Here is a 12381-nt window from a genome sequence, read left to right on the forward strand (position 1 = left end):
TAATGGGTAATGGGTCATGCTTACCTCCACAGCAAATAATGGCAGCAACAAAAAGGGATATATCGCTATCATCCAAATCCAGTGCATTGAATTTCATTGCAAAATCAAATTTTGGCTCCATTATATCACAGAATGGCTTTCTCAGGCTTTTCAGGAACTCCCGGGTTATGAATCCATTCCCATAAGCCACCAGCATCCCGTCCTTGTTCATCACAGAGGCCAACATGGCAAATATGGCTTCATACACCCCATACTTCAATAGTGTCACCTGATCGTTCAAGTCCAGGTTGGAGAAGCCAGGGATGGATTTGGCAAACTCTGTGAGTTCTGTGACAGTCTCCACAGACGTGCACTGGCAGCAGTGGAAGATTCGAACTTCTGCTTCCTTGTTCTGAATCCCATTGGCTACCAGTTTTGCCACCAGGGTCTTCTCTGCCATACATAAGGTGTCCATATCATGTATAACAAATGGCTACAGAGACAAAAAACCCACTAGTTCATTCACTAAATAATGGTTATTAATAGTTCTCTTCCTAAAAAATAAGAATTTTGCTAAACTTTAACTTCCATGCTAATCAGTCCTCAGCTATCAATACACCCTGAGCTCTTTCATACTTCTCATCAAGACAAACAGTGTATGACAAACTGCAATGCCTAACAAATCTGCTCTGCAAACAGCAATGCAAATAGTCAAATGTAAAGATGTATGGCATATCTTTAATTTAGTTTTTTCTAATAGTTACAGCAAAGCTCCTGCACTCCTGTGTTTGGCATGCACAAATCCATCTCAGAGCCAGTCCCAGAGGGTTCACAAAAGACTTGCATTACCTTCTCCAGAGGTCCAGGTTATTCTGCCTACTCTCCTATTGATTCCTAAACTAACTACACTTGATGCACATCATGATGCTTTCCTGAAGTACCCTAGGGGGAATACAGGCAGTAATTTCAATACAGGGCAGCATATTTGCATAAGAATGTGAACCCTGCACTTCTCTTGTGTTTTATTATCAGATTGTCATAGACAATGCCCCAGCTGTCCCAACTTTCTAGCTGCAGTTGGTGCTGAGTCATCTCTAAACAGAGAATCCCACGAGAATGCCAAGCACAAAATTTGGTCTTTTCCACAACAGCATTTGTTTTGAAAGGTACATGCTTTACAAACAGGTGAGCAGCTCTCTTAAAACATCATTATCAAAAGCAGCATTCAGACTTTCTTATGAACAATCAGAAATCAAAAATATTTTGATATATTTGATATATATCAACAACCAAAATGAAGTATAATCCACTAAAGAAAAATGACAACCAGCCTAGTAAACTCACAGCGACTGACCTTGAACAGAAATTTAGTTCCATGCACACCAAGCACCTTCCTTGTGCTGCTTTGCTCAGCTCAGATTAAATAGCATGGGGAACACAGAGTGTTGTGTCAGGAATTCATAGGATTCGATTGTTTCCTTCAGAAAACTGTCCAACAGGTCAGGTTCCCATGGTTTTCCATTTTAAAATGTTTATGGCTACTGCACATTTCATCTCACTCCAGCACAGCTACACAGAGCAGAACTTTCCATGGGAAGGGGATAGGAGTGGAAAGTGGCAAAGCAAGAAACACAACACACGTCTAAACCTTTAAAAGATGTACACTATCTTATACACTTTAAAAAAAATTTAACATCATTTCAGTATGCAGAAAAGAGGCATGGCTAAGGACTTGGGAGCTAAATTAAAAAGTGACACTGTGTCATCATGAAAAATGCTCATTCATTCTGAAATTAATTGTAGTGGTGCCAAAAATTAGGATTCACAGAAATTAGCTGTTAATACACAGTTCTGAAATAGGTGGGTTGCTAATTACAATCAAAAAACCCCTTCTTTTAAAATTTGCTTTTCTGCTGAAAAGTCAAAAGAAAATGAAAATGTTTGTTTTCTTAAGAGATGATGAAATAGCTTAAAACCCCTTTACTCTTCCCTGCATATGGAAAAAATTGATAGCAGCCTGTTTGCAACATCCTAGGGCTGATTCTTCATTAATTTTCATGTGCATGTTCACCCAGGCACACACGTGCTGGTCACTGTTGGCTGGTCAGTCCCGTGGCTGTGGGACACATTCACATCCAAGAACTGGGAATAAGTGCCCTAGGATCCATCCCTGCATGTGACACAAGCTGTGGCTTATGGTTCTGGCACAGGGTAACAAGCACAACACTGATTTTCTGCAGAAGCCCATTCACTGAGAAGCTAAAGATGGTATTTACTGCAGGCTCACATCAGCCTGTACCCCTAAAATGTTTGAGCCTCTGCCTCATTTTACACACCTCTTTAGTCCAATAAAAGAGACTGAGATAATTCATGTGCCTCTCTTCTAATTCAGAAAGCTGTAGGCTAGACTATACTAGACTATTATATGCCAAATTCCATAATGCAGAAGACAGCTTGCTTACCATTTTGATAACACTCATCCCCACACTTACATGGTTTTCACTATGGCATATGTAAAGTTTCTTCCCTGCAAATTTTTACTGAAACTGAAGTTGCTGATAAAATAAGATACTTATCTTCTACATAAAAGTAACAAAATCACAGTGGAGCTTAAATAAATATGCATAAAGTGAAACAAGCGAGTCCTTACATCAATTATACTCTCCTATGTGCTACTAAACAAAAAGCAGTTGATCAAATTAGGAAGACCTTGGCTAAATTACCCTGAAAGAAAAATAACTTCTACAGCAAATGTGTCTTCACAACCTTGCTTGCTTCTGCCTTTCAAAGGAACCATACAGAAAAGACCAGGAAGGCTGGGTGAGGACATGGCCAGCGCTGTAAACAAAAAATTACAAACTCAAGTTTTCTTTCCCCTCCTGGTATAAATATTATTCTGATTAAAGGAAAAGTCATGCAGAGGACATGTACACCATACAAGCTAATAGTACTTATCCTGGCATTTGTGACAGAAAAATGCATTTTTTCACTGTCATAATAGGAAAATAATTTTGAACTGTTTTCCCCATAACAAGAGGTATTCACATTCAGATATCACTTCATTTTTGATTCAGGACAATAATTTAGGGTTATGAGTTTCCATTCACAAGGTAATCACCTGATTTTCCTAAAGCTTCTTACTATTCTGATAGTGGTTAAAAGCAACCACATTTACTACAGATATTTGCTTTGAATATTTCACATCTGTATTACCATGATATTTATTTTCTAAGAGATTTGCTAAAGTGCCTACCAAATTATTCCAATCACCTTACATACCTGTCAGTTTTGTTTTAAAGTAACAGAAAAAGTACTTACTGGATTGTTATTGGTTTTCCCTGCAAGGATGATTCTGGCTTTAACCTTGTTCATATTGAAGTTTTTCAGGTAGGCCTCATGAATTCTTTTGGCAAGTGATTTGAGATCTGCCATTTCTGAGTCTTCTACATAATTTTCACCTGTTAGAATTTCTGCTTTGAGCTTGGCCTTCTCAGACCTCGGCATTCGTCCAAAACGTATTGCTGATGGGAAGACATAATTGTAAAACAAACACAAATTATACAAGAACTTAAGCCTTTTACCACTGCTGGTCAGAGCAGTGAGATTTTTCTGTCTAGAAAAACTGAGGTAGAGGTGAAGACATCGTCCCCTTCCCAACACAGTCAGTGGCTAATATGCTAGGCTGAAGGAAATCAGGTGTTTCAGAACACAAAGTGCCATCTCCAGTGGGCTAGAACACATTCCTTTTCCCTTCTGTGTCACCTAAATATACTTGTATTTTGTTTTCTCCTTACTGAGTTGTACAGCTGCCAGTGTGAAACTCAAAGTCCACCTTGGGAGCTCTTAAACACTAAGTGAACTCATGACAGGAGCTTGGCAGGAAGCACACACACGAGCTGGAGAGCTGCAGTGGAGTCAGGCCTGAATCCCACTGCTGCCTCAGAACCTGCAGGGCCATCCAGTTCTTCATTCAGCACATCTGTACTGCCACTGGGAACCCCAGCCCCAAGACCTGCATTTACAGCTCAAAGGCTGTAGGCAACAAAATCTCCTCCACCCCCAGCACCCCAAACTGCTTTCTCAACAGAGCAGCCCTTCAAGACTGGAGAGGAGAACAGTCTGAATACCCAATCTAGCCACTGGGATGTTCTTCCAGGAGGCAGAAGATGCAAGTCTGAAACACCTCTGGGTATGGAGGTCTCCTGGTTTTTGGGCAAGTGGTCTTGACATTCATGGGCATGTCCACATCCTTTCTTCTGTTTCAGTTTCAAGCTAAGCCAGCCCCATTTTACCCTTGGGAGGTGTGCAAGGGTTTGAGTGGCTCATACAGCCATTTGCTTGTACTGCATTTCAGCATCCAACCCGTGAGGACAGGACCTCACTGCCTGCACTGAGCAATCCAAGGCATGAACACCACCAGCCCTTCAACCATCAGTGCCCAGGGGTCTTCTCATGACATAAGGAGGTGACTCTAGGCATGATCTGAAATACAGCTGGGCACTTCAATGGGAGTCCAACAAGGAAAGCCTGTTTGGAATCTGCCTCAGGTGCTGCCTTCCCCTTAAGGGTGGGTGGTCACACCAACGTATTGAAAATGTGGAAGAATACCTGCTCTAAACTAAAACTTACAGTTTTAAGATCATGGGTGTAAATTTAGTTGTAGCACTTTTCCTGAGAAGTATTGCCAGCAAGTTAGCAGTCATCCCTTTCCCCTGCTGCCTCCCACGTTTGCTGCAATAAAACTGTGGCTATTCCCTTCAACTGGAGCACAGGTGGCCACAGTGTTTTTAGCAGGATGGAACAGCTTCACATGGATGTCAGTTCCTGCCAACCAGCACAGCTCCCTGCTCAGCTCCCAACCTGAGATGTCACTTTGTTGTCCAGCACACTTTTTGAGGATGGTTATCCCCAGTCTTGCAGAGACTACCAACCCTCTCCCAGTGCACCTCAATCTCACTCAAGGCTCACCAAAAGAGAGCCAGGCTTCTGCAGAACCAGAAAGTCAACTCTGGGTTCTTTCTTTCTTTCTGGCTCTTCTGCAGAACCAGAAGGTAAACTCTCACAATGCCTCCTGCTGGGACTCGAGACTACAATGTCACAAGCAGCTTCCCCAGTCGTGTTCCCATCCCACCTATCCCGACTGCATAGTTTCCTTGGGAAATTTGTCTCCTAACCCACAGCTTTTCACCCATCCCAGTGTTTTAACCTACTTTCACATTGTGCCTGCCCCCAAGTTCAGCCTGGACAATACCAGAGCCAAGCAGGGCAATCTGCTGTCAGCTGGCCAGGTGAGATGTGCTTTCTCATGGCTTGGCCTCTCCCTCCTCACCAGTGCTGCTCAGCAAGCTGTGTCCTGCACACAGAACTGCCTCGTGGGCTGGAATTGGGTCTGTAAGCCACGAGCTTGCCACCCTTATCTTAAATCACTAGCACAAACAACAACATAACTTTTAAGCTGGATATCTAAATGCTCTGAATTTTAAACCATTCTGTTTAACAAACAACCTACCAGATTCCTGTTGCACAGTCAGCACGGACCTTTGCCCTCCCTCCCCACTTTCTGAATCATCTGCCCAAGCCCTGTTGCATTGTAACCTGAAAAATAATGAAGGCTGCTTTCCTAAAGATTTCTATCCTACATCACTCCCCCTCACAATGAAAGCAGTTGTTCTCCTCCTACTCTTCTACAAAATCCTCAATCAGAATTCTTCCAGTATTGAAATTTGTTTCAATGGGAGTACTGGTGCCAAAGTTCTGGGGTGAAGAAAGCAAATAAATGAACATTCATATGGACAAAGTGAGAGGTAGCAGAACTGTGTAAAGCTCATAACAGCACATTTGGCAGCTCTGTATCAACCACATGAACCCAGCAGGGAAACTGGCACCCCCCACAGCAACCTATCCTGTAAAAAATCTGAGGTTCAATTCACGTGTGTGAGTAAAAATGCTATCCAAGTGCCTGCCTCCAGCAGCAGACTCTGGGTAGGAACAAACAAATTAAGGGCACTCTTACCTACCATTATGTGACATTCCAACTGAAAGGCACTTCTGAAAACGACAGTATTGGCACTTATTACGATTTTTTTTCTGAATTTTGCAGTTGCGATCACATTTATCATAGATGAGTTTTAAACGAATTGTTCTTCTAAAAAAGCCCTATAAAAAGTTTGAAAAAAACAATATATAATGTTAATGAATGTTGAGTACTAAGCTTCAATCATACAGGTAATTTTATTTTTTCTTTTACCATTTATTGTAGAACAGCCTCTAGCTCAACTGCTCTTTCCAGGATGTCTCCAGTGTGCAATGCAAGGTTGCTCACACACTGCCCAGCCACAGGGACAGCAAATCCAGAGCCATCTCAACATTCCGTGTCACATCACAGAGCAACATGACATTTAGGCTGTGGGACACACCTGGCCAGGAACTGGTTCCCCATCTCTAACAGATATTCTGCATTATTCCATAAGATTTACATTCAAATGATCATTACTGACATGATTCATGAAAGAAAGCTGCACACAAAGAGCGTTAGTTCTCTCCTGTTACTTTCTAATATAGAAAAAAAGATAAAAATCTAAAACTTCAGAGGAAAAAGAAAACAATCTTATAGTTCATGGGTCTTATAATCTCAAGAATTATGCATTAATTATAAGAGTAATTTGCGCCAGAGACATGCCCTGGCCCCAAAACTACAAGAGGTACAGGACTAAGGGATTCAGGCAGCATGTGGGGGAGGTGAGAAATTTGGGATTTGGTGCTGTTATAACAGGAATGTGGCATACTCCTCCTAGGCATCCTCCCAACACAAATAAAATGCTAGTGGAGCAAGAAGGCTTTGATATTTTTTTAAATCACAGTTTAGTGTTTTGTTTTAGTGTTTCCCTAACTACATGCAGAAAAGGAGTATTAAAGTTATCACTGTGAATTGCTCCTGCTTGATGAAGGTCTGAGTTATGGTGTCTGGATGACTTACTTCAGAAAAAAGACCACAGATAGGAATTGTAATGGCTAGAGCTATAGCAGTGAAACATTTATGCAGCAAATGTTTATCTTCATACTACCCCATAAATAAAGTAACATGATTTATGTTCTTAAGAAGAAAATTATGACTGTACCTTACAACCTTCACAAGCATGTACTCCATAATGGTAGCCTGAGGCTTTATCCCCACAAATTCTACATTCAATGTTTAGTGCTCCACTGGGTGATTCATCTATGCTACCTGGAGCTGTGGCAAAATTAATGGATGAAGGACTGGATGCTGGTGAAAGGGTGTCTAAAAAAAAAAAGGAACACTTCATAAATACTATACTATCAAGAGTGATACAGTTTCTATACTAACAACCACACAAAAAATGAGCTTAATCTAAAAAAAAATCTTGTGTTAATAGTCATTAAGTGAACTAACAGTTTGATCATAACTCTTTGAAAAATAATTCATATTTCCAGTGCAAACACACACAAAATACAGGGTGCACCTTGCTAATTCTGATGTGACATGGGATGTCAAGAAGGAAAAGGCCTTACTGAAGTGACTCTGGCAGCAAGAACTTTTTGGGTGAGAATGGACCCAATAAATACACACCACACCATGCTCTTTGCAGAAAGGTTGTGAACAGCTCATCTTGGCCTCACATCTTCCATCTCTTGTGCTGCAGGGATGAGCAGGGCATCTCTTGCTGCAGCACCACAAGAGACACGTTCTTACCTCACACAGATACACTTCAGATACACACAAGGACCCCAGACCTTTGAAAAGCTACTCATAATTTTAAATGAGAACCTAAACTCAGGGCTGAAAAGCAGATGGAAGAGTCCTGCACATCAGCAGAAAGGCTGAGCAGATGTTAAAAGGAAGGTAACACAAATGCCTGCTTCTAAAGCAGCCTGGCTCAGATATTTTGTGTTTTTTGTCTAATGGGCAAAGCATTTCTGAATTGTACAATGAAACCAACTTGCCAGACGTGCCACCAGCAGATGAACACATTACAAAACTAACACGTTCCAACCTTAATTATTTCAATTAATATTTCCACCTTGTTGGAGGAAAATATTTTCTGAGGCCAGAATTTCTTTTATCTTCCATCTTGCAACTTGCACCACAAGACTTCAGCAAATTAATGGGTGTGTTATTTTAACAGACAGATTAAGAAACACTCATGAATGTAGGTCAGCAAGTATTATGTTGGAAAAAAAACCTTGGCACGGAACGCAGAGTCTCCATTGCCAGCGCTGCCAAGCCCACAGGCATCAGAGTCATCAAGAACAGCCTAAACCCCAGGATTTTTTAAAAGTGCTGTTTCATTTTACTTGCCTTATGGAATTTGAGCCTTGCAAGTATACATTTTGCATGTTCTCTGACCACAAAACCAGGACATTTTGCAGTGAGCACTGAATACTCCATGAGAAGGTGACAGTAGAAGCTGATCTAAATTATTGTAGGCCTTGTACACACCTACACTCAAATAATTGTAAAGCCTCCTGCCTCTGAAGGACCACGTTATTAACAAGCACACACATACATAAAGCACATCATAACTTTTCCTGTACAAGGCATCTCTCTCATGAGAAGGTCTGCAACCAAAAGGGAACAAAATCATAGTTCTAGAAACATTCCTTCAGTCCATAGTGCCAGAAGGCAGCTCTCCCCATTCCCTTCAAACCCACACTGTTCATTTCAACTGCCTCTGCTCTATTATTCCAAGGTGAAACAGGGATCTCAAGCTGGGAATTGATCTAAAGGAAGAACCCCCCAAAACAAAGCATAATGCAAACCAACCAAAAGGTTAACAGTAAACTACTTCAAATGGCTCTCCTGCTAAAAGACTTGCAAACACCCAGATTCAACAGGAAAACTTTATTGAGAACTCCAGAGTCCCACAGCACTGCAGTGATTCCCATTCTGATCTCCCAAAGCCTCTGACCAAAGGCTATGTAACTCTGTGTTACAGTCATTCTTCAGTGACATTTGTCTAATATATTCATTTTAGCCTTAAGTATTTTAAGACCATGCCATAATGAGCTTATATATTTCTAGTGTCACTTCATCATAAACAATAATTATTGCATTAAAGTAATTATTAATTTCTACCATTCTATTTATAAAAGAAAGTTTTATGTTAAACCAAACTCTTACCTGTTATAACTGATCCATCAGATCCTGGACCATTTCCCAGTGATTGGAATTCTGTTAAACTTAAAGCTCCAGAACTATCATCACCTAGAGACTGGGACAGGTCTTGAATGTTCTCCATATCTTGTAGGAACTCTCCAGATAAAGGGCTGTCTATATCCTCCTCCTCCAAGGGAGTAAGGGGATAGAGCTGATTTTCAGTGTCCACCATTTTGATCAAGTACAGCAGTCACTTAAACTTCTTTATACTGGTGAAAGAATAATAAAAAAAAATCAGATATTAAAAAAAAAATTCTGAACCAGTTGCAGCACACTGAATACAGGATTTCCAATCCAAAAGTGAAATATTATACAACATTCTATTGCTCTGGAAGCTTTATGCAACATGAATCATCAAGAGCACAGGGTGGGGAAAATTGCCCAAAAGACTTCAAGATGAATGAAAGTTATGACAAGGTCAATCTGTAGATGGTTGTTTTCTCTCCATTGCTGAGAAAAGTGTTGCTACAGAAGGCATTATGCACTTCCCACCAAAACTTATAACAAACATAAATATTCTACTCTTCTTGAGCAGGAAAAATAAAGATGATGCTGTCACTATTACTAAGTTGCCATCTCATTCTACAAATACCATTAGTACAGATCTATTTGCCCAATTTCTCTGAAACAGGATAGTTTTAACCAGAAAAGGAAAATAATTTCAATGTCACATAAAGCAGCAAGCAGGAATATGTAGGAGAGTAAGTATGGGAATTTATCCATGATTTCCAGTTACAGAAAACAGGGACTTTACTGTACCCACAGTGCTGGTGGGTGAGAGCTGGACACACAGCAGGGATAAGCCCAGTAACACCTGGAACTAACTGTGCTGTTTGCTCTTAGTTATCTACTCATGTCCCTGATGTAACCAGAACATAGACCCAGAAAAGAGAAATCCCTTGGATGTAATTTGTGAAAGTAAAGGTAAATTCCTATCTCTGTGATATATCTATTTGGTGGTGGGGGAAAAGTAGAGAGAAACCTCCAGCAACCCAAAGGACACTACCAAATTTGTCTCCCTAAGGAGCCATTAGCAAAAAGAAGAGAGGAAAGGCAGAGCATAGGATTGGCACTGCTCCTCCAGTGTGCTCCCCATGAAGCTCTCCTGGGCTAAACCAGTCGTTCACAGCACAGAAGGATTGTGTTCCTCTGCAGACACCCAGCCCCAGGATAGCTGGGGAGGTTCCATAGGCACTGGGCTTCTTGTACCCAGTGTTCCCTGCTGAATCACATACACATCTCTCCAAGCACCACTTCTTCATCAAGCACACATATGTTTAAAAGATTAAGTGAATATTAAAGTCTATGATCAACCAAAATAGACACTATCTGTCAGGAAAGCAAAGGAAAGGCTTGAGAGCTGACCTCTGAACATGGCAACAGCTGCCTGGTATCGCCCAAACCACACCATACCTTTCCACGTCTACAATCAATATGTAAAATTCAGCAGCCTTTTTAGCTAAATTTCTGTAAAAACAACCCAATAGCTAGTGAAACATAAATGGAGTGCTTCTTGTTTTAACTATTAAATTACATACCCTTTTGTACTTTCAAACACTACAATTAAATTACAGCTGCTTAATGATTAGCGCTCTTGTCAATGATTAACTGGTACTTAAGCAAGCATGGCAACAACATCATTTCTGAAGACTCATACTAATATTCACAATACTGACAATTATTTTTTTTTCTAAGCACAGAAAATCTATAAGTAATCTGCCTAGTATTTATGCAGTAAACTGCCTTCTGGCTTCTCTTGTGTTCCGTGCATGTTTACACATGCATGTGCTTTCACTGGCAGGTTTCGCATGGTATTCGCATTGATCCTTGCTTGAATGAAAAAAAGCTCCTAAATTTAAAAGGGTAATGAGTATGAAGCTCATTTAATATTCACAGAGAGAATCTTGCTTTACAAAAAGCTCTGAACATGTTACAACAGTAGCTGTAGTAGATGCAGCATGATGATTCCGCTCAAAGATCTGTCTTCTAAGTATTTACAAAAATTCTGTGCCACAAAGACATTGGCAGAGGATTTTCTGTTTCCCATACCATACTTTAGTCTCCATAACCCCTTTCTTATCCCAAGTACCAACACACACAAACTGAAAACAAGAGAATAGAACATAGAAGAATAAGGACACCATTTAATGTAATTATGGTTTTAAGGTCAAACAGGTTTTACTCTCTCACATCCTGTTATCTCTGAAATGTCTATTTTCACAAGAAGTCTTTTCCCACCACCTCACTGTGAATACCCACTGAGTAACTTACCTATAAACTTGAAATCAGCCCCAAAGAAATCAGTCAGATTATTAAAGAACAACACCTCAGCATGCAGCTATCAGTTACCCACTTCATTTTTGGCAAGGGATGGAGGGACACTAAACCTCCAGCCCTTCCCCATTTAATACTTGCCACACCAGGCACAATCTCTGTAAGGAAACAGGGCTCTGAGATGCAAAGGTCTCTGGGAAGCAGTAACAAAGTCTGATCTTACTGCATAAACAAATTGATCGTGTAAAGGGCTTGCTTGCAAATAGCAGGGTTAAAGTTGAAACAGGCATTACCTCTAGGTCATTTTGAGAATGCTGGGGCTGAAAACAGCACACATAAACTCGTGATTGCAATAGGTATTTTTAGAAAACTTCACTGGTTAGGAAGAGCCTTGAATATGTAAGCTGTAGAATATTTCCAAAATGCTGATTCAACACAAAAAAGAATGGAAAACAGGATTTGGTACCTACAGTGTGACACCCAGGCTTCCACCTGGCAAAGGATGCATATTTGCTAATTTATCACGTGACAATTGATTCAGTTTTCATAGTATGTAACTTTACATACTTGTATTATTTTTTATTTGAAAATGTATTAATAACATGAGTCACAGAACACTTTCTATGTATGTGATGAAAAAATTTCATAAGCTACCCCTTCATCAAGACTGACAGTTGCACACCCCCTCTCCAAAAAATCCCACCCAGAAAAATGCCATCTTTCTTCCCTTTACTCAGCTGTACTCCAAGATACCATATACAACTTATAGGTAACCTCACCTTTAAAAGAAATCAAAATTCACATACTCTGATTTTGAAAAATGAGAGGAAAGTTGTAAAGTCAGGATCTTAAAAGTGACATAAAGAAAAATTCCATGGCAGGTGAGTGAGCAAGTGGGACTTGGTTGCCTCCTGGGGTTAAGCCCAGACAAAATGACACAAACAACATGGAAA

General features: G+C 40.4%; 1 protein-coding gene across 5 annotated transcripts in view; it reads right to left on the reverse strand.

Moving 5' to 3' along the window:
* The window catches only part of PPARA (peroxisome proliferator activated receptor alpha), a 31772-nt gene that overhangs the window by 6186 nt on the left and 13205 nt on the right, over positions 1 to 12381 (reverse strand). For 2 of the 5 annotated variants that reach the window (XM_064421129.1, XM_064421130.1), the window contains 5 exons: positions 9119 to 9363; positions 7098 to 7258; positions 5997 to 6135; positions 3298 to 3500; positions 25 to 472 (listed from right to left, as the gene is read on the reverse strand). In XM_064421129.1, the coding sequence (XP_064277199.1) occupies positions 25 to 472; positions 3298 to 3500; positions 5997 to 6135; positions 7098 to 7258; positions 9119 to 9326 (1159 nt within the window). In that variant the 5' untranslated portion in view covers positions 9327 to 9363. Of the gene's footprint in view, positions 1 to 24; positions 473 to 3297; positions 3501 to 5992; positions 6136 to 6226; positions 6304 to 7097; positions 7259 to 9118; positions 9364 to 11425; positions 11620 to 12381 lie in introns of those variants that run through there. The other 3 variants (XM_064421131.1, XM_064421132.1, XM_064421133.1) reach the window with 3 other exon arrangements.

This window comes from Passer domesticus, chromosome 5 (genome assembly GCF_036417665.1).
Source record: "Passer domesticus isolate bPasDom1 chromosome 5, bPasDom1.hap1, whole genome shotgun sequence".
Lineage (NCBI taxonomy): Eukaryota > Metazoa > Chordata > Aves > Passeriformes > Passeridae > Passer > Passer domesticus.